The sequence below is a fragment of the Dipodomys ordii genome, unplaced genomic scaffold, assembly GCF_000151885.1.
Source record: "Dipodomys ordii isolate 6190 unplaced genomic scaffold, Dord_2.0 Scaffold27, whole genome shotgun sequence".
Classification (NCBI taxonomy): Eukaryota; Metazoa; Chordata; class Mammalia; order Rodentia; family Heteromyidae; genus Dipodomys; species Dipodomys ordii.
The window spans coordinates 15,044,415-15,066,275 of NW_012267243.1; the positions used below are offsets into that span (position 1 = coordinate 15,044,415).

The 21,861-nt window shown below is 45.3% G+C and overlaps 1 protein-coding gene across 1 annotated transcript; it reads right to left on the reverse strand.

The window, feature by feature from the left end:
• Window positions 1-18,266: 18,266 nt before the first annotated feature.
• Window positions 18,267-21,342, reverse strand: LOC105985223 (zinc finger protein 474-like). The gene is made up of 2 exons (XM_013015649.1): window positions 21,168-21,342; window positions 18,267-18,418 (listed from the first exon to the last, which is right to left on the reverse strand). Exons 1-2 carry the CDS (start codon window positions 21,340-21,342, stop codon window positions 18,267-18,269), a joined length of 327 nt encoding a protein of 108 aa, XP_012871103.1.
• Between the last annotated feature and the right edge of the window lie 519 nt (window positions 21,343-21,861).

Genomic DNA, 21,861 nt, shown 5'->3' on the forward strand with positions numbered 1-21,861 from the left:
GCTGGGACCAGGTTATTCATGCCTAGAATCTGCTACTTGAGAGACAGTTATAAAGATTTTATTCCCAGCTGGTACCAGGACCAAAGAAGGAGATCCTATTAAAATAGAAAAACTAAACCAAAGTTAAAGAGATTGGAGCAAGAATCAAGTGGCAGAGTAGTTGCGTTCAAACCCCAGTATCACCAAAATGAAACAAACAGCTCTTGTTACTCAGATTTTCTGAATAATCCTTGCTAACAAGCCAAAGTACCAATTTTGATAAAGTGAATAATTTACAAGAATCCCACCATCACTGAATTATTTAGAAATATGTGTTGCTTTATGCGTCTATATGGTGGGGGGTGGGGAGAAAGAGGAAGAGGGAGAATGAGAAGGAAAGAAGAGAATGTGAGAGAGTGAAATAGTGTGGGGGGGAGGGAGGGAGGGAGGGGAGGAGAGATGAAAGAGGAGGAAGAGGAGAAGGGAGGGGAGGGGAAGCAACTATTCTCCATAGCTCTGGAGCGCTGGCTGATTTCATGAACTTTGTAATTATTCTGCTTAAAACGCACCTGTGAATTCAAGGAAGGTGAAGTGTTTAGAAAGTTTCCTGTTTCCGCACTTCTGAAATTCTCAATTTAAAATGCTTGTAGCTAAATGCTAGTTCACGATTTTTTTAAATCTGCCATTGTTCTCACAGTCCGGTGTTTAAATTAAGAGCAGATGCTGATCCCTACAGACCGACAGCCCACATCGTCACTGGGGAAGGTGAGAAAATTCTGGTAGCTCTGCAAGTGGCTTTGCGGCGTTGTGCACTAGAGTGTGCCTGACTGTGCCTCACACTCCCGCCAGCTCCCAAATCTTAGGTAATACCCAGCAAACTTCTCTTCAGAGACTGTCAGCCAAACAAAGTTTTCTTTCTCTAAAGAGAGCTCCAGAAAGCCTTCCCCAAATCCACTTTAGTCAGTGGAGTAACTCATACAAAGAACACGTATTTTAGTTCTTGTTTCTTGTCTACCTGCTAGAGATCCGAGCCAAGAGAGAGTAGCGGGGGACGCTTTGAAATAGTCTTATTTGCAAATCTCTACTACTTCTGATTTATGAGAATAAAAAAGTATCCCTCATTTTATCCTTTCATATCATGACTCCATAACAATATGTTATTTATGTCAGAGAATTTGTTTCTTTCATAGCACTCCTGATTCATTAATTGTGTATTTGCTGGCATTGGGACTTGGAATCAGGGCCTGGCTCTGCTCCTTAGATTTTTCACTCAGGACTGGCCCTCTACCGCTTGAGCCACAGCTCCACTTGGCTTTTTTGTGGTTAATTGAAGGTAAGAGTCTCACAGGCATTCTTGCCAGAGTTGGCTTTGAACCTCGATTCTCAGATTCGTAGCTAGGATCTCAGGGGTGAGCGGCCTGTGCCCAGCTTCATTAAGTATATCTTATGTAATATTTTAAAATATTGTCCTTCCTGTTAGTGGGCAAGTTCCTTGAAGGCCTGTCTTGCTTGTATCTGTGAAGAGTATTTTTTTTTAATTGTGAAAATACCGTACAGAGAGGTTACAATTACATGGGCAAGGTAATGAGTACATTTCTTATCAAGCATTGTTGCCTCCTCTTTTGTTTCCCCTTCCCTGGCCTGTGAAGAGTATTTTTGTTTGTTTGTTTTTTGGGTCCGGTCGTGGGGCCTGAACTCTGGGCCTGGGCGCTGTCCCTCAGCTCTTCAGCTCAAAGGCTAGCGCTCTACCACTTGAGCCACAGCACCACTTCCGGCTTTTTTGGTTATGTGGTGCTGAGGAATCAAACCCAGGGCCTCAGGCATGCAAGGCAAGCGCACTACCACTGAGCAACCTTCCCAGCCCATGTGAAGAGTATTTTTTAAAGTTAATAGCCACATTGTTTGAACAAAGACATGAACCTTAATGGCTGACTGACCTTTACAGCAAAAGCACACACACCTTTCATGTTCTTGCTAAACACAATGTGTCCTCAGCATTCATGTGGATTTAATTCTTAGCGCATAAGAACATTAAGCAAGTATTTTAAGGATTGAATGTACCTTTTACCAGCTTTTAAGAAGGTCTCAAAATAAAGATTGAAGAGTAATGCTGATTGAATAAAAGTGATTTTACAACCTCATACTAAGATGTGTTTTTGCGAAGGAGGCCAAGAAAGGCACTGGTAGCTCAAGCTTGTAATTCTGGCTACTCAGGAGGCTGAGATTAGGAGGATTGTGGGTCAAGGACAGCTCAAGCAGAAAAGTTTCCTTCCTAACCAGCCCCAAACAGGCTAGAGGCATGGCTCAAATGTCAGCCTAGCAAGCTCAAAGCCCTGAGTTCAAACTCCAGTACAGCCAGAAAAAAAAGAAAGAAAAAGCAGCATGATGTAGTGAGGAGCTCGGTTAATGCATTGACAAGGCCTTTTGTAAATTAGATACTTTGCCATCATTTTAAACGTGGATGTATGTATTGAGAAGTGGGAAAGGTCGAAAATTCTAATGTCTTATACAAATGAATGAGATTGCCACAGTTATGAAACTGTGGCAGAAAGAAACTGGCAGAAGATCTAAGGTTCCTAATGAGAGAGGTAGATTGTTCATTACAGGCATCCGTAGTATAACACTTGTACTGCCCATCCCTGACCTCTGCTGCTCATTGTCAACCTGAAGACAGCCGCAGGACACCAGCTCTTGCAGTGGTTTTCCATAGGACAGGAATTCAAGGCCCAGAACACGTACAGGTTTGGTTTTGTTTTTAATAACAGTGGTATGTTTTCCTGCCTTTTGCTCTGGAAGGAAGACACTGCATCTTCTGTGGCTGTTTACTCACTATCCATCTTAAACATATAGTCCAGTCAAACGGCAACCTGTATTATCAGTAACTTGTGTAGAAACATGGGACACACAAAGAACTCCCCAGCGTCCTAGCTGTGGGAAATCTTTCTCCAGGAACTTAATCAAATTAATTACTCCATAAAATATGCAGCAAGTGTTGGGAAGTGTGAAGTGAGCAGTTGGGAGGAAGCTGTGGAGGTGGGAGGGGGTTAGCTACGCTCTCCGCCACCCGCCTTCCCTGTGTCCGGGGAGTTAGGGACTGATGCAGAGGCAGGGAGACAGAAAACCCAGCACACTGTCTCCTCTCTCCTGTCGGCCTCTATGGTCATTAGGGAAAGCTCTTTGTTTGCATTTATTCTCTTTTATTTTTCAAATTTTTATCCAGTAAGAATATTTATTAGCTTTAAGTAGTTTTACAATGGAATTGACATTAAAAAAAAATTTATGGCCGGGTGGCGGTGGCTCATGCCTGTCATCCTAATCATTTTTTGGTGACAGTCTTGGGACTTGAACTTGGGCCTGGGCATTGTCCTTGGGCTTTTTGGTTGAAGGCTAGCACTCTACCACTTGAGTCCCAGCTCCACTTTGGGCTTTTTTGGTAGTTAATTGGAGATCAAAGTCTCACAGGCTTTCCTGACCTGGCTGGCTTCGAACCACAATCCTCAGATCCTAGCCTCCTGAGTAGCATGAGCCACCAGCGCCTGCTCATTTTTAATTTTTAAAATTATCTTTAAGTACTTCCACAAGAGTTTCCATGAGACATGCCCGTTTCTGGGTCTGATGCATCTTGATGAATGTAACTTCTTCCTTCATTCTCCCCGTATCTCCCCCAGCCCCACCCAGCCCTTCAACTTTCCAGCTCCGTTTTCACATTTGTCCATTGACTATTATGACTGTATTCACCCATCCATCCTCTCTCCTTGTATCTGCTCCACTCCCCCTGACTGAACCCCCCCCCCCACCAGTTCCCAGTTAACTATGTGTTAGCTGTTCAAAGGAGTTAGACTATTGGAATCCTCATCTGCGTATGCAAGCCAAAATAACCCTTTTAAAGGCTACTTAATATGCAGCGACTCTGTCATCCTCCAAGGCCACAGAAGGCTCAGGAGGAAGAATTCAGATATGTCCTGGGTTTCCAGGGCCAAGAAACAAGAAGAAAAGCTATTTGTCCTCAAACCTCACAAGGGCCAAGCCACGAGGGCACAGTTACTCTGTGAACCAGCCCAGTGCTGCTCTTGGTGAAGCACTTTGCTAGAAGCAAAGGGTCATGTCAAGGTGGAGAATAGTTCAGAGCCTGACTCATGCAGGACAGTTGCACCTGCGTTTGGAGGCCAGCGTCTCCCGTCTGCTGGTTCCACTGGAAACCTTTACCATTCAACAGGCCCTCAACTCCACAGGTAGAACGTGCGAAGTCTTTTCAAGGAATTACATAAAGCTCTTGAGGATTTGTAAACTGTTTCATCTCTTGGAAATTATTTATGCAGACCTGACATGTGGGATGAATTATTCTTATAAAGCATAAATTCAAAAAGTTACTTAAGTCTCATCAGACAGTATCTGCACTCTATCAGATGCTAAGATGCTCTATAAGCTATAAACTTAAGAGGAAAGAAATCTTTGTGTGATTGTGAGCAGAGAGACGGAGGACGTCAAGAGTGGCGGCAGTCCTAGCGTTGGATTTTTTTTCCATTTCTACATTCTAGGGTCTTGGGGAAAGTGTATTAACAAGGACTTTGTCCAGGGCTGGACGCTCTTTCACCTTCTCTAGTGAAATCCTGCTCCTTGGTATTTTTCCATCCTGGAGTACATGCAAATATATTCTAGACTTACACAGAACATTAGGCATTACGCTTCCTACTCAACATGTATTAGCTCATTGATTTCTAGCAACGTTTGTAACCTTGATGTGCAGATGTAGACGCTGAGGGGTGAAGCGACGAAGGAACCGAGGCACAGTTTCAGAGCAGTCTCGAGATGCCCACGTGAGCTCAGGGAGCCTGCACTGGGACAGATTGCTCTGATCACATCATCTGTCATTGCGTTCTGCTATCCGAAGTGCCGGAATCATCTGCTTTAGCTAGTGGCTCCTGGTGTTCACAAAACAATTTCCCGGAAGCTGGGAGCTGATGGCTCACGCCTGCAATTCCAGCTGCCCAGGAGACTGAGATCTGACATTTGAAACCAGCCAAGGCAGGGAACTCAGTTAGACTCTTATCTCCAATTAACCAGCAAAATATTGGATGTGGAGCTGTAGCTCAGGTGATAGAGCACTAGCCTTGAGAATAAAAGCTCAGGGACATGGCCCAGGCCTGAATGAGTTCAAGACCTGGAGCTGGTGTATGTGTGTGTGCGCGTGCGTGTGCACACACGCTCACACACACACACACACCAAGAAAGAAAGAAGGAAAGAAAGAAAGGAAGAAAAAGAAGGGAGGGAGGAAAGGAGGGAGGGAGGGAGGGAGGGAAGGGAAGGGAAGGAGGGAGGAAGGGAAGAAGGGAGGGAGGAAGGGAAGAAGGGAGGGAGGAAGGGAGGGAGGGCAGGGGCAAGCAGGCTTCTCTGGGCAGTTTTTTCTCACTGTGGCCACTCAGTCCAGACTCATTATTCTGATTTGCTCTAGTACAAATTCCAGCTTTCTCTTGTCTTCTACTTTTTTCCTTTTTTTCTGAATTCAGAAAGTCTTGCTGTTTATGAGTCTTCACACGTTTGCCCAATGCACTCTCCTACCATGCTAGACATCGATTACGCTTTAAGAGATCCTCATGGACAGAGCTTGGTAGATAATTCCCATCCTATTGGGCTTGTTAGTGTCAAGCGCATTCATTGAACACATCCTGTCTCAGGACCTCCCACTTCTGGTCTTCCATTTGAATAAACAAATCTTCATATTGAAACATTGTAACATCAGCCTGAGATCACTAATATAGCATCCAAGCTCCCTCAAACTAAGAGCTCCATTGTGGTGGCTCATGCCTAGCTAGTAATTCTAGCTACTCAGGAGGCTGAGATCTGAGGATCATAGTTCAAAGTCAGCCTGGGCAGAAAAGTCTGTGAGACTCTTATCTCCAATTAACCACTAGAAAACCGGAAGTGGCGCTGTGGCTCAAGCGGTAGAGCGCTCACCTTGAGCTGAAGAGCACAGGGACAGCACCCAGGCCGAGTTCAATAAAAAATATTCTGAAAGGTGCTTCTGGGTGACACATCAACCTGAAAATGTTTCCTTCTAGCACGTTTAATTCTAGGTGTACTCTAGCTCATGAACATCCATATTCTCAGGTTCAGAAACAGTATTATCTTTTTTTTATTTTCCTTCCCTCTCCATCTAACCTATTAACCTGGCCTTCTTTCTCTAACCTGTTGAGATACGATTCCTTTTTTGCCTCCCAAGTGTTTGCAGCCTTCTTTGAGCCATATAGCATCTGATTGTGTCCTCAGCCACGGCATAACTGAGCATTTGGTGTGTGTCTGTCTGTCTGTGTCTGTGTGCACACACATGCATGCCTGCTGGTACTAGGACTTGAACTCAAGGCCTGGGCACGATGCTATAGCGCTTCTGTTCAAGGATGGCACACTGTCTTTTGAGCCTCAGCCCTCTGAGTATTTAGGATTACAGGCACGAGCCACTGGCACCTCGTATAAGTGAATATTTAAATGCAGAAATTTCTTGTGTGAAGCTGCAATGCCGTTGCTTGTGTGCGTGATGGTAAGAGTGGGCAACAAAAGAGAAACAAACCAATTTCTTCTTTTGGATTATGTACTTCTTCTTGAGGGCAAATAAAGGTTTGAATTGCTTGCTTCTTCTAATGTATTCAGAGTGCTTGGGCGAATTGAAAATGTATGCCACCTTCTCTCTCTCTCTCTCTCTCTCTCTCTCTCTCTCTCTCTCTCTCTCTCTCTCTCACACACACACACACACACACACACACGTTTTAGTACTTAGCTCAAGCCAAGAACCATTCTTGGTGTTCATGTTCAAAGGTGATGACTCTCTCATTTAAGATCTAGATGCTTGTCTGCTACTGCCTTCGTTTTGTCATTTCATGAGTCATCACAGCAAATTCAAACAGGTCAATCTTCCATTTTTCCCTACCATACTGAAGTTGTGGTTATCAATTAGCCCTGAGATCTCAGCAACTGAATGCACTGGTCCTGCGCACGATGCCCAGATGTGGGCGCGAAGGCTCTGCTCCGACTTGGAGCTGCACTTGGGGAATGGTGTGCTGAGGGCACACTGCTTCTTACCTCAGTCCGGGGCTTTGTGTTTTGGTTATGATCAGAGTCTTGGCCTTAAACTACCTGCAAGAGAGCCTGGGAAAGGGGAAAGAAGAACTCTAGAAGCAGTGAGCACATCTGCCATAATAACCAGTTTGTGGAGTACCTCTCCATGACAATACTACCCTGAGTGATTTGCATTTATTACCATTTTATGAGATAAATATTAACATCAATTCCATTTTCTAGGCCTATTAACTACAGCACAAACGAAGAAATTATTTACTCAGGAACACATAGGCAATAATTGGCAATGGAGGAATTGTGTGTGTGTGTGTGTGTGTGTGTGTGTTTGTGTGTGTGTGTACTGGGCTTGACACTCAGAGGCTGGGTGGTATACTTTCTTTATACCTTAGCTCTTTTGCTCAAGTGTGACATGTGCACCACATGCTTCCACTTCTGTGGGGTTTTTTTTGTTTGTTGTTGTTGGTTAACTGAAGAGTAGTCTCCTCAACTTTGCAAGCCTAGCCTGGTTTTGAGCCAAGACCCTCAGATCTCAGCCTCCTGAGTAGCTAGGATTATAGATATGAGCCACCATTACCTGGTTGATGGTGGTGAGATTTTTTTTTTATCCCAAGCTCTAAAATTCTGAGAGTCACTCTATTTCCAACTAGTACACTTTCAAAATTAAGCAAAATAAACCTCCTCATAGAAATGTCTGTTTCCTTTCAGGACAAATCTTTGTGAGAACATCTGATATGAAAACCTCTTACTTTGGTGCAATCTAGAAACAAACACTAATCTGATCTATAACGGAATCCAAATCCCCCAAATCCCTCTTCTGAGGTTCATACTTAGTTTTCTCTCTGTTCTGCATGAGATCAGTTGGAATTTAAAAATTCTCACTTTTGATAAAAGCCATTTAATATCTGAAAGCTTCCAGTGATCTGCCTTTGAACTAATAAACCATGTCAAAGAGTCTGCCAAGAGGCTTACCACTAAACTGAACGCAACTTTTGATTAAAATTTTACTGTTTTCCTCATCTGAAAATAAAAATCCATACAATGTTACCATGTACAGAGGTTGCTGAAGCATGTGTCCGTCCAACGGGGTCTTCAGCAAATGTGGCCTTCTAAAGGCAAAAGACAAGTGCTGCATGGTCGGATTTTTCTGTACAGTTTTTATTCTTGTTACTGAGCTCTAATTCGTCCTATCATTATTTCCATGAGAACAAGGGAACCATAGAAAACTGTAATTATGTTTGCCTTAATGATGGGTTAAGAAGCTAGCAACTTAAAAGCCAGACGTGGAGGGGAGAGAAGAAGTTCTACTGCCCCCTGCTGGGCTGGGGTTGTCCTGGGAGTCTCCAACCCACCACAGCTGCTCTGCATTTCTGCCTCTTGCTGGGTTTAGCAGGCGTTATAACCTTCACCTCTGGAGCTGTCAGTGTTTCAGTTTCGCTTTGTATGGAAAAATACTGACGAAAAAGAGATGGAAAGGTTTAGCCTTCAGCATCAACTCCTCTTTAAACTTAAAAACAAGGATGATCACTAGCCACTTCTCCTTAGCGCCGAGCGGCTCCAAGTGTTTTTCATTAAACCAAAGTGAAAACACATTAGCGTAGGACAGAGAATGAGTCAGTGAATGAGTGAACTAGCGGAAAAACATTTCTTCTTTCAGAAGAATTCTTCAGTATTGATGAAGATTTTAATTTCCTAAAAGAAAGAAGAAAGAAAGGAAGGAAGAAAGAAAGAAAGAGAGAAAGAAAAGAGGAAGAAGGGAAGGAAGGAAGTATAGAAAGAAGGAAAGGAAGAAAGAAAAGAAAAAGCACTCAGGCTCTTAGTTCAAGCCCCATGACCAACAATAACAACGAAAAAGAAGAAACCAAAATAGCGTGTTTAGCCAAGTTCCAGCGGCTCGCTCCTAGCTATGTAGGAGCTAAGACCTGAGAACCACAGTTCAAAGCCAGCCAAGGTAGACAAGTCTCTGAAACTTAAAAAAAAAAAAAAAGTTATCGGTATTCTGTGAGACTTCTTACTTCCAACCACTCAAAAACTGGAACTGGCACTCTGGCTCAAAATGGTAGAGCACTAGCTTTGAGCAAAAGAGCTCAGGGACAGCACGCAGGCACTAAGTTCAATCACCACCACCAGAAAAAAGAAAAGAAAAAAAAGGACAAAAACTGGGCATTCGTGGCTCATGCCTGTAATCCCAGCTACTCAGGAAGTTGAGATGTGAGGCTCAGGAAAATGAGTGAGACTCATCTCCAAACAAGTGGAGTTGCGGCTGAAATGGTAGTGCACCAGCCTTGAGCAGAATAGCTCAGAGACATCACTCAGGCCCTGAATTCAAGCCCCAGGATGGGCTCAAAAAAAAAAAAGTCAGACTGCCACACAATGTCAAAATACCTTGTAAAGTCCTAATTATTTAATGACAATATATAAATGGAGATTACTAATACAACAGGGAATATTCAAAACAGACCTATTTACACATAGGAGATAGGGATTTACAATGAGAGCGGGGAACTTCATGAGGGAAAGATCTTAGCCATAAATAAAATGTGCCTACAGGTAAATTAAAGGCTAAAAATAAACATTGTTAAAGAAATTTAAGATACTGACTGGTTTGGGGAGTGGCAAAGGCTCTTTAAGCTAGACTTTGTATTTTAGGAAAAGAAGGCAAAAGTCCGGCATATTTGACTACCTTGACATTGTTTGATTTGTCCTTTGATTTTGCATAGGATTACCTCTCTCCACATACAGCCTGGCTGCAGCAGGATTTTAAAGAGCCCCTGTAACTGTCTTTTTTTCGGGGGGAGGAGGGGCAAGACTGGGATTTGAACTCAGGATCTGGGTAGTGTCTCTTAGCTCTTTTGCCCAAAGCTAGCACTGGACTAGTTGAGCCACAGGTGGTTAATTGGAGATAAGACTTTCATGGTCTTTTCTGCCTGGGCTGTCTTTGAACTGTGATCCTCAGACTCCTGAGTAGCTAGGATTACAGGCAAGAGCCAAAATCACTCTGCTAAATAATAATTCTCCATCTGAAGTTTGGCTGCTCTTGAGAGCATTATCAGCTGGCCTCATCGCACATACCAAGGGCAGGAGATGGAGTAGATCTCTCTATTTTTGCCTTCCACTAAAACTACTCTTTTCAACTACTCTTTACTACTGGTAAAAGATTAAGCTTACCTGCACAAGTTCAGGAGAGCAGGAAGACTTCGGTGAAAAGTATTTTCCAGTCACTATATACTTTCTGCTTTCAGTATCTGGGTATTTGCATTCTATATTCAATGTACATTTTGTGAGAAAACTGGCCAAAACATAGCCTTGTTATGAAGCCAAGATGAAATCTATATCCTAAATATTTATGCTTATTCCTTCAAAAAGTTGGCAGGGAGAAGAGAGATGGAGGAGGCACTCGATATGACTCCAGGAGTTAAGCGTTTGTTCTTTTTATAGTTTGCTAGTACAGTTTTGTTTTGTTTTGCTTTTTAAATAGATACTCCATCCTGCGCGAAGGATTTTCACACTCTTTGCTTCCCAATACTGCCCTCTGCTGGCTGGAAAGTGCTAGAGCGCTTATGAGTAAAGCTGTTTATGAAGAGAGAAATGGAAGAGACACCTGTGCTGTGAAGGTGGGAATTAGGGAGGTAAATACTGGAACAAACAAGGCGAGGCCAGGCTGGGCGCTGGTGGCTCGCACCTGAAATCCCGGCTACTTGGGAGGCTGAGATCTGAAGATCAAGGTTTGAAACCAGCTCGTCCAGGAAAGTCCCTAAGACTCTTATCTTCAATTAACCAGCAAAAAGCCAGAAGTAGAGCCGTAGCTTGAGTGGTAGAGCATTAGTCTTGAGCAAAAAAAAAAGCTCAGGGACAACACCCAGGTATTGAGTCAGGTATTGAGTTCAAGCCCCAGGACCAATCACACACACACACACACACACACACACACACACACACACACACACCAGGGCAAAGCACATTTATATCTTTTTGTCCTGTAAGTCTATTTCCCCATTCCTTCTTGTCCAGAGCCATAAGAAGGCCACGTAACTTATCCAGCAGGCATTAGTAGACCAGGAAACTACAGCCGATCTCTCCTTCCCTGCACACTACCCTTCATCCTCTTCAAGACGAGTGTCACACCACACACAGCTTGCTCACTCTCAAGTGCTTCCGAAACCTTTGTCACTGTCCTGGCTATACGTGGGTTCTCTGTACCGAGCTAGGGAGGGATGCGACATCATTTACCATCTTCTGGATGCAGGAACTTCAACTTTCTGGAAAACATCAGGTTGCTGATAAAAGTTGGGGAGCAGCCAGGCAGAGGAGAAAGCAAGTGGCAGCATAACCTGATGCAGAGTAAGTAACTAAAACATGAACTTCGAGAACTTCCTTCTCTTCTTTTCTTTGTATGTTTGCTCTGAGAGAAGGGCTGGAACTCAGTACCTGTGGAGTTTCTCCTTAGCTGGCACTCTACCCACTGAGCCACGCCTCCCAGCCTTATGACTTCTTTAGACGTTGGTCCCACAGGCCAGAATGCCAGTGTCTTCCTTACCCTCTCGACCCCTGCTCCCTGTATCAAAGCAGCACCCAGGACACAGCTCTTCCTCCCTTCCCTTTGGAGCATCTGGGAAAAGTGCCATGGGGAAGTAAAGTGGCCACTTCTAGCCAGAGATGACCAGCCCAGGCCCCAACAGGCAGCCTGGAGCGCTGAGAAGAACGTGAGCGCACCAGCCCAGGCGGCTGAGATGGACACTGTGGTCTAGAAAGCACAACGGAATAAGGTCATGCGACATGCCTTGTCACATTCGCAGCAAAGTCTGTGGAGCAGCCCCAGGGAGCCACGGAGAAAACCAGGCCAACGAGAGCAGAACACAAACTCTCCCCAGTTCCTGAGGCCTCTTCCCGGGCTGTCCTCTGGTGCCCTGGCTTCAGGGCACTCCACGGCCGGTGCCAGCTTCGCCGTGCTGGGGGTTTCTCAGCCACTCTGCGGCTCCCCCGCGTCTTGGCTGCAGGGTTGAGAGCCTGCTCACCACCCTTTGGCACACATCGTCGTCTTTATGTGCTGATGCTTTATTTGACTGTGTTTAGCTCTGTGCCCAGGCTCTCTGTGGTTCCATGATTACAAACCCCTTGGCTAGCCAAAAGCTCACTATCCGAATCCAAACACTGTGAGGTCAGGGGCCAGCCGCCTCCAGCAGAGATTCTAAGGATCCCTGTGGCAAACGCACCTGCCCTGGTCCCTGTCATCCGCGGTGTCCAGCTGCTGCTTTGCTCCTTCTGGGCAGTTTCAGCCATGATGTGGTCACTGTGTCCCTCTAGAGACTTCGGCTCCCCCGTGAGTTCACAGTTCCTTTCCATTCCCAGCACCACTGGTAACCAGCCGGAGTAAACAACGAAACCGCCGAGGGCCTGAAGACGATGCATAAAATGAGTGGTAGAAGGCAGAGAATGAATATTAAACCTCGGCAGCAGCGACCACTGCTCCTAACTCCACCAGGCGTATCCTGCCTGGTCACGCTGACTTTGCAAATGCGTGATGGTTCTGGAACTTTCTTCTGTAGGTGGGAACTTCCCTCTACTGATCGCTTGAGTCTAAAATTCCAGCTTCTTTTATTCCATAAAACTAGCCAAAGCTGCAGCTCTGCCCACTCTAAAAAAGGCGATTAAGGAAGCGCAAGGGAGCTGGGGAGGTAGAGAGGGATGAATGAGGAGATGGGTGCACGTGAGCGCAGTCATGTTCCAGCGCGCTGTAAGCACGGCTGTCGCTGAGGGATGGACCCGTCCATGCCAAGCCGGTGGCTTCCCAGCTCCCATGCCCACCCCAGGCCCTTGAGACGCACGCGTGCAGAGCACGTCAGGCATCTCCCCAAGGGGAGTCTCGCAGTGTGAAAGTTCTATCGAGGGTTGTTGTAGCATACGAAGTGGAATTACAAATGCAGAAGAGGAAGGCTCGCGGTTCCTCACGCGGGTGAAGAGCCGTGAGGCTCCTCCTGTAGCCTCTATCCTCTCTGAGCTGGGAGAGGACATGGAGCCATGCGTCCAGCCGCCTCTCCCCAGTGGTCCTGGGTGGGTGAGGCGTGTGAGCTGAATGTGTCTTATTCTAGACGCATCTATTTAGGCATGCTTAAGAGACAGGGAAATGAAGTAGGGAGGTCGGGTCTGGCCGGCGCCATCTTGGCCACAGAGTGGAGGGTAGGGCCTGGCGTCCGGCCTTCTTGCTGACCTCCCAGGACCCCTGGAGATAGGGGCGGGCCCTTGGCTGATAAGTTACTGAACCTGTCAGTCCAGTGCCTGGAACTGGGAATTTCCCGTGGACCTGTCCACTGCCCTGGCCCTATTTAGGCCTGGACCAGCCATGTGTGTCTCCATGATGGGGTCCCATGTCCTGTGTCCTGTGTCCTGTGTCCCGTGTCCTGTGTCCTGTGTCCCGTGTCCCATGTCCCGTGTCCCGTGTCCCGTGTCCCGTGTCCTGTGCCCTGTGTCCCTTGTCCTGTGTCCTGTGTTCCGTGTCCCGTGTCCTGTGTCCCTTGTCCCATGTCCTGTGTCCCGTGTCCCGTGTCCTGTGTCCCATGTCCTGTGTCCTGGTCGTCTCCAGTCCCCATGGAGTCCCAGCTCAGCTCTCCACTGTTGGCATTGTTTTTGTTCTTTCTTTCCTGTCTGGCCTGTTTCCTAACCGTGTTAGGTGTATTTGGGGGCCGCAGGCCTTTCGGGCTGCGTGCAGCCTGCTAACTGCATGGTAAAGACTCCACGATGGCATCCACCTCCACGTGGCTTCTAGGAGGATTCGCTTTACCACCGCAAGAGCTGCATGTGACGCTCTCCCTCTGTGTTTCTCATCTTGCTCTCTGCTCATTTGCGGAGCGTTCAGCGCTCTTCATCCTTTGTAAAGAAGAAGGCACCTGGAGACACAACCTCTTATTCTTGTCATTACCGTCCGAATTAGATGTGGTGGGAGAGGAGCTGTTACCTCTCCTCAGCCCACCTCCTGGTTTCAACTCCAAGTCTGGCCTGTTTGAGATTTGTTAAAAATGTAATGTTCCTGTGGACCCTCTCTCGCTGAGGCGAAGAACGGGGAGCTGTCAGGTAGCTGAGGATCACATGGCTCCTCAGGATGCTGCCTCTTCCCATAATGCCCCGGATTCCTGATCAACCAATGAAAAGAGCCAGGGTGGAGCACACACAAGCCATCAGGTAAAAACTGGCAAGGCCCCGTGGGTGGGGTGGGGAGGGAGGGATGGGTAGAGGGTTGGGAGGAGCCCTGTACTATAATAACCAGCCTCTGAGAGGACTCCTTCGAGCCTCTCCATAGAGCGCTCATTTCACTGGTTCCCTTTTGCTTTCCAATCAACTCACTCTGCTTAAACACTTATTTGCAGAGAAAAAAACCTTACTCTTAGGCAATGTCAGCACCACCAACAAACCCATTATTTTATACAATTCATGTATGCTAATAAAAATAAGTAGGAAAGAAAAACAACTCTGAGTGTTTCTTTATCCAAATTTCAAGGTTCTCCTAAAAATTAAATAATCCTGGCATTTCTAATATGTGAGAATGGTTGCAAACTTTCCAGTTTCCCCCCCCTTTCTCCTAATTTACCAAACTGATCTGCTTTATGGCATACACAATGACTCGTCCTCCTGGGTTTGTGGCTAAATATTGATTTCTTCCATGAGGCGGGTGGAAAGCACTGGATCCAGTTTGCCTTGGGTCTCTCAGCCCCTGCTGGCCAGTCCCTCGTGAACGCAGGCCGGCCGGGCAATTGTCTCCAGGCAGATAGAGGAGTTCTACTGCTCTTGTTCAGCAGAGTTGATTGGTTTTGCTTTAGGCCACCTCCATGGGTTTTGTGCTCGTCTACGGTGGCCATCACAAACGTCTCCTAGCTTAGCAGCCTAAGCAACCCCGATGCTCTCAGGTGAGGTGTTCCTCAGCCTCACCTTGGGCTCCTGTGTGGAGTAAGGTGCTGCTCACAGCTGATTCCTCTTAGAGGCGGAGCTTGCTCCTCCCGGGGGCCAGCGGGACTCAGGTGCGTGAGAAATGGGACAGAGGCTTCCACTGCTCTGGGAGCTATCACTTGGGGGCTACCCTCAGCTCCTCTTGGTCCTTGAACACAGCTCCCTACATTTCTAGAGCTGCCAATGGGGGGTGAAATCCTTATGCGGCCTCTTCTGGCCTCTTTGTTTTCTATTAGGGACTTCTGTGTTTACATTGGTCACACCAGGGTAGTCTTTCCATCCTAAGGTGCATATGTCTATGTATGTATATATTGGTGTGTGTGTGTGTGTGTGTGTGTGTTCCCCTATACACACACCCAGGGCCTTATGGGTGTCCTTGTTTACCTGGTGCTCTGAAACGAACCATTTATCCAGCCCTGGTTTTTGCTGGTTATTTTAGAGATGGGGTACAGCAGACTCTTGTGCTCTGGCTGGCTTCCAACCCTCATTTCTAGAGTCTCCGCCTCCTGAGTAGCTAGAATGTAGGTTTGGGCCACCACAGCCCAGTTTTCAAGGTTGGTAATGTGAACCCTGCAAAGTCACGTAAGGGAATGTATTCAGAAGTTTGGGAGTCTACAGGGTCAGTGTTTTGGGGAGCATAACACATTCTCTGCTAGTAATATACATCTGAAATTCTCTGTCCTGTAGCGTGAGCAATGTGAATCAATGATCGGCAAAGCTCCAGGAAGCCTGGTCTGGTTCTCACTTTATTACATGTCCAGTCCCATTTCCATCCATGCTAGCTTAAGCTCATGAATCTATAAGTGGTAATAAAAGGTGTTGAGGAACAATCAGAATCTTGGGCTGATGTTTCTACCTTCCTTTTACCCAAATAATAGCTGGGGTTTAAATCACTCAAAAGCAATTTAATGGGCTGTCAAGGACCACGTTACCTGTACAGAACATTATATTTCATTACCCTTTCCTCTTTAAACATATCTATTTGAAAACTTTTATAACATGATTTTAATGGAGCTAAGAATAAAAGTTTACCATCCATGCCGGGCACTGGTGGCTCACACCTGTAATCCTAGCTACTCAGGAGGCTGAGCTCTGGTTTCTGGTTCAAAGCCAGCCCAGGCAGGAAAACCCTTGAGACTCTCATCACCAACTAACTACGAAACAAGCTGAGCTTGAGCTATGGCTCAAGTGTTAGGGCCCTAGCTTTGAGCAAAAAAGCTCAGAGACAGTGCCCTGGTCCTGAGTTCAAACCCCAGAAAGAAAAGAAAAATATCATCCTGTGAAAACTAAACAGAGATTTTTTTTCCTTCTATGTTCTCTCTACAGCACCCCCTTTGGCTCAACATAAACTCCACTGCTTTTCATTTGTGTCATTTCTTCCCAGTGCAGGAAAACCCTCATTTACCCCCTCTAGAACCTGAGCCGAGCCAGAGAGAAGCACAGCAGTTTGTATGGTCAGACGCTGATTGAGAGAGAAAGCCTCCAGCGATAAGGAGAAGTGAGCCATTGCCAGAGGAGGCGGGGAGGGGAGTTCTCGGGACGGGACGGGAAGGAAAGGGCTGAACTTCCTGCTCCGACAGGATATGGGACCCGGGCCAGGCAAGCTGGTTTGAGACAGAAATATGAAGAAGAAATGAGGTGTCAGGAGTAGACCAGCACAGGACTATTTTCAGAGGACTTTGGATAGTTGCTTGTTGTCTGTTCCTTGCTCACAAATAACTCCAATTTTTAATAACACCTTTGTAATAAAGAGAGAGAAGTCCAGTGTTCTCTGAACCAAAGCAATGGGACTGGAGTCACGCTTGAGATGCCACTTCTTCTTCTTCTTGCTAGAAGGAGCTTAGGTAGTAGCTCTCTTAGGGGAAGACATACGCTGAAACTCTGATGTGCATTCTGTGTACAAAATGAGCACCATGGAATCGTGAAATTCTTCTCCTACCCTCAAGTAGATGAGAATTGGATTGAGGAAAGTTGGAATTACTCAGCAGATACCGGGCAAAACTATTTACATTTGCATATCTTCTGTCTAATCTTATTAATGATGGTAGCTGTGATAAATAGCTATGAATAACAATTCTGAGTTGGCTTCCCTACTCTGTCCCTTAACTCAAACGCAGCATGACCTTGACTTAACTGTTTAATCAAAGTATCTATTTCCTGATCTGTGAAATCAGGTTAAGACTGTCTTCTCGTAGGGCTAATGTAAGGTGCATCTGAACTGATATATACAAAGTACTCACAACTCTGCCAGACCTATGTATACTTCCAATACATTAGATGTTCTCCAGCTGTTAGTCAACAAGACAGAAGAACTAAGCAATGAACTACAATTTGTGATATGCCATGTCTTTCATGAGACACATGTTTTCAAAAAGTCGATCTCTTGATTCCTTTGGAACAAGCAATAAAAAACAGAATAGCTAGTAGGACTTCCCTGGATAATAAGTAGATGTCTGACCAAGTAACTGAGGAGGATAAGTTGGTCTATCTGATTTCGAGCTGACTGTGCTCTGTGTAAGGTCCTCGGTGTGAGGCTGGCAGTGGAATTCAGCCACATAGGAAAGATCTCAAACAAGACCACCACCCGAGATACCATCTGCCCGAGAGAGCAGAATCTCCACCCTCATCCGGGTCTCCTCCGGGACAGTCTTGCCTGCTGGAATCTACAATCGAGGACTTTCAAATACAGAGCACTGTCCAAACCCCTCGAGGGCCCAGGCCTTGGTCTTTGGACACAAGGCTGCCTCCTCAGGAAATCTCTGCAGCATCCCTGGCCACTAATAAATAAATAATGAATAAATAAATGAACGGGAGTCAAATCGGGTCCCAGCACTATCCACACCCTATAAGGAGATGCCTCGTGTGGCCCCCACAACCTCTGTTCACCGGGGCTCCATATTGTGGGGTTCAAAATCTTGTTCAGGAAAGGAGGGGGGGGAAGGAAGCCAACAATTGGCTCAGAAAGTTCCTTGAGACAAAATGTCCAGCTCCGATAAGCAGCAGCCCGCTTGTAATTCTGCCTGACAAAAACAGTGTGAAAAGTTCCCGGTGTGCACCAAGCACACGCAGCTGCTTGTTAAACCCGGGGCCTGTGGCGCCCCAGCCCATGAGGCGGGGTGGGCAGCAAGCCTGTGTCCAGCCTCCCCGGCTGGCCAGCACACAGTCAGCGCCAGCTGTCCTGGTGTCCTCTCCTCATCCCCCTTTTCTCCTTCATGCTGGGTCCTGATGACTTTCAAAGAGATGGATTCCTGCAACACTTCCCGGGGAGAGCAAAAGGGCTTTACTTGGCAGCCTTGGGTTTACAAGATCTCTGGTGAACAATGAGTCTGTCTGGCAGGAAGGTCCGCCCACAAACGTTGCAGGGAACTAGCTGGCTCTGCGCATTTGTCCAAGCAGCTTCATTCAGGGCATCGAGATCATAGAACCCTTTGGCTGGAGAGAGAGACACACACACAGAGAGACAGGCAGACAAGAAAGGCAGACAGAGAGGGAGACAGACAGACAAAGAGAGACAGAGAAACAGAGACAGAAAGTTATAGAGAGAAACAGACACAGAGAGAGAGAGAGGAAAATGAAAGAGAGGAAGAAAAGGTAGACTAGATTAGTTTTCATTCTGCAGAACTTTTTGTTTAATAAAAAGTATTTTCAGGAAATACCTGTTGACTGAGGTTTTAAATAAATCATATGACGTTTGCCCGAAGTAAGTAGATAAATAAGTAAATAAAGTGCTCTCCTTTTTTCGGGAATCGAGTCAAGTTCGCTTGGAAGCAGAGGCTTTATACTCTTTGGACTTAGAAACGGAGTTTTATGTGTTTTGACATGCATTCTCCACTAATTATTAACATCTTTGCTTATATATTATTATCTTGCAAATATAACTTTTGGCTTCCTTTTAGTTGACTCCAAATTGAAGTCTTATAAAGGGAAAAGAACAGGCAATTGTTATTTTCCTCCTCTGTAATCCTTCAGTGGGATGTTTTCAGAGCCACAACTGACAGTTGAGAGTAAATTCGAGATGAATTATATCCTAAAAATTTACCATCTCTTCATGGCTGTGAACTCCGAGATTCTTTATGTAATTAAAGAATGCAAACAGAATAGTTAATCTGATGAAAAGAAGCGTTCTTAAGAAAACCGAGCAGACAGCTGAGAAATGTACAGTCTTCATTGGTAGAGCAGAGGGAAAACCATATGGCTTCATTTTAGAGAAACAGCTTATTTTAATAAGCCTTATTTAAATAGAGTGACTTTAGAACGTTGAATTGACTATGTCTTAGAATCACCCAAAATAGGCCCCCAAAATGTAGGCGAGGTACTCAAAACTATATTGCTTAGTTGTTATCAGTGGCAAAGCCTAGATGACTTCATTAAATCCTAGGCATTTTTCATATGATTTCTATCAAATAGTTCGCACCACCGTCACAAACCTTAGATTCTTAGCATGCCTGCTTTCCATGTTCATTTTATTCTTTCCATGGGATTTTTTTGAGGGGAGAAGGGAGCTTGAACTCAGGGCCTGAGCATGAGCCACCAGTGCCCAACAGCAATGGGCTTGGAACTTAAACTCCTGGCCAACCTAATGTTTCTCCTTTGGATAAAGCAAATATCACATTTGATGCAGATTATGAATGTGCGTGTGTGTGTGTGTGTGTGTGTGTGTGTGTGTGTCTGTGTTCTGTTTATTTGTGCTGGTCTTGGGGCTTGAACTCAGTGCCTGCGCACTGTCCCTGAGCTTTGTTTTCCTAAAGGATAGCACTCTACCTCTTGAGCCAAAGCTCCACTTCTGTTGGCTTTGAACCACAATCCCCAGATCTCAGCCTCTTAAGTAGCTAGGATTACAGGCGTGAGACACCAGCTCCCTGTGATGAATATGTCGAGTGCTTTGAAAATCTGTTGAGAAAAAAAATAGCACCAAATTTTTCGTTACTCATATGAGTTTGATGCAGTTTCAATAGCACTGAATAGCCCCAAACTCTCCCTTGAGGGTGACTCATCTCGTTCTTAAAGGTTTGTTCCCAGAGCCTTGGCTTTGGATCTAGACTTGAACTCTGTGTCCACACTGAACCTGAATGACATTTAGTTGCCTATGATCGACAGGCACCTTCAGAAATAGAAGGTGAGCACTCTGTGGGCAAACGCTCTCATTTCAGTTGGTTAGTGTTTTCAGCTTGAGTTCTTCCTCCCATTTGTGTGCAGAAGTCTCAGTCTTGGCAAGGACTGAACAGTTGAACTTCTAGAGCATTCTTGTGGAGATCTAGATTCTGCTGTGTGAGTTGTCATTAACTCTCCTTGGATATGGTATTTGAAAGAAGAGTGCTTTGGGCTAATCAACACTGTGTATCTTCATGGTAACTATGAAGGAATGGAAGTCAAAAGTCTCCCTTAAAAGAATGAAGAAGTCGACGGAGAAAATGTCAGTGCTAGAAATGTGATAAGTAAATCTGAAAATGAATGGCAAAAAGGTTCTCTCTACTGTTCTACTGTTGTCTTTACCAGCTAAGATTCCTTGAACCATTCTCCAAACCCTTGCCCTCTAAACCAGTAAGCTCGCGGCACTGTGACACAGTGACAATGTAGTTCCCCTTTCATTTGGCTGGTCATGCTTTACAAATTGTTAATTAAAAAAAAAACACAAATCTGGACATTTTCTACAGACATCTGGATTTCCAGTTTCCTTTCTATTATTGAAATATCTTCCTGCACTCTTCCCGGCTGTCTTGATGATAACACCAGCTGGGCCTAAGCAGCTGCCGCTTCTTTTAGAGAGAGCTCACGACATCCCCTACTTTCCTGGTTGTTTTTTTTCCCCCATACATTAATCAATTTATTCAATTTTTATGACTTAGACATACGAGTTTGGTACTTTGGGTCTATGAACATCCACACAATTACTCTGAATATCCCCAGAGGTTTGCTATAAGCTTCATGTTTTTAAAGTATTGTGCTTGATACGAGGAGAAAGGAAATTCTGGGGAAATACGGTAAATTCCAGGCATGTGTCTCGGGCATCATTTATGTCTTCGCTTCTGAGAATGAGACAACTGCTTTTTCCCCATTTGGCTAGAGAGACAGCAGCAACACACTGTCGATTTCAGCCATTTGAACAGATAAGAATCCCTGTGCTCATGCTTTGGGATGGGCCTCCCGCTGTACACTCAGGTCTTTTTAATTAGGAACTTACCAGTGATGGCTCCGACTTCCGGTTTTCTTGGCTCTGGTCTCCTCAATTCTTTTGGCAACATGTTGTTTTCATTGCGCCATTTCTTCAGACATTGTGGCTCATGGATACTGATGGATTTTGTTCCATATTCACGGCCACAGATGTAACACACAATGGTTGGTGGACGCCTTTTCATTGTTGACTAAGAACAACACAAAATATCTGTGAACATTCACATTTGGAAATTGTTTTTTAAATTATAACACATATAAACTTGCTTGAAAGTTCATGTGACTTAAAATCAACCCATGTTGAAATTAACCTTTCTGACTAAACTATGTGATGTGAATAGATGTTTGTTTGGAGGAAATAATCCACCAGAAGTCTCTCTATTGGTACTGTATAGAATACATTTTCTTATTTAATAAATGTTGGGTCATTGTCTTCCAGTTGCTTTATCTGAGTTACAATGATGGCAGAATTTAAAGATGAGTCAGGCAAAAAATCTTCCTCTACAAAAATCAGGCTCATTCTACTATACAACAGTACATGGAAGAAACACCAATGTCCTGTTAGGCCTGCCTGCTGCCTTCTGGTCAACAACTTCTGTTTGGAAACTCCTGAGTTTCTCTGTCGTTTGGGTCAGGATCAGGTGCTGCTCACTGACTAGACTATTAAGTACAAAGGAGAGCTGGTGGGAGGCACTCAGCCCCTG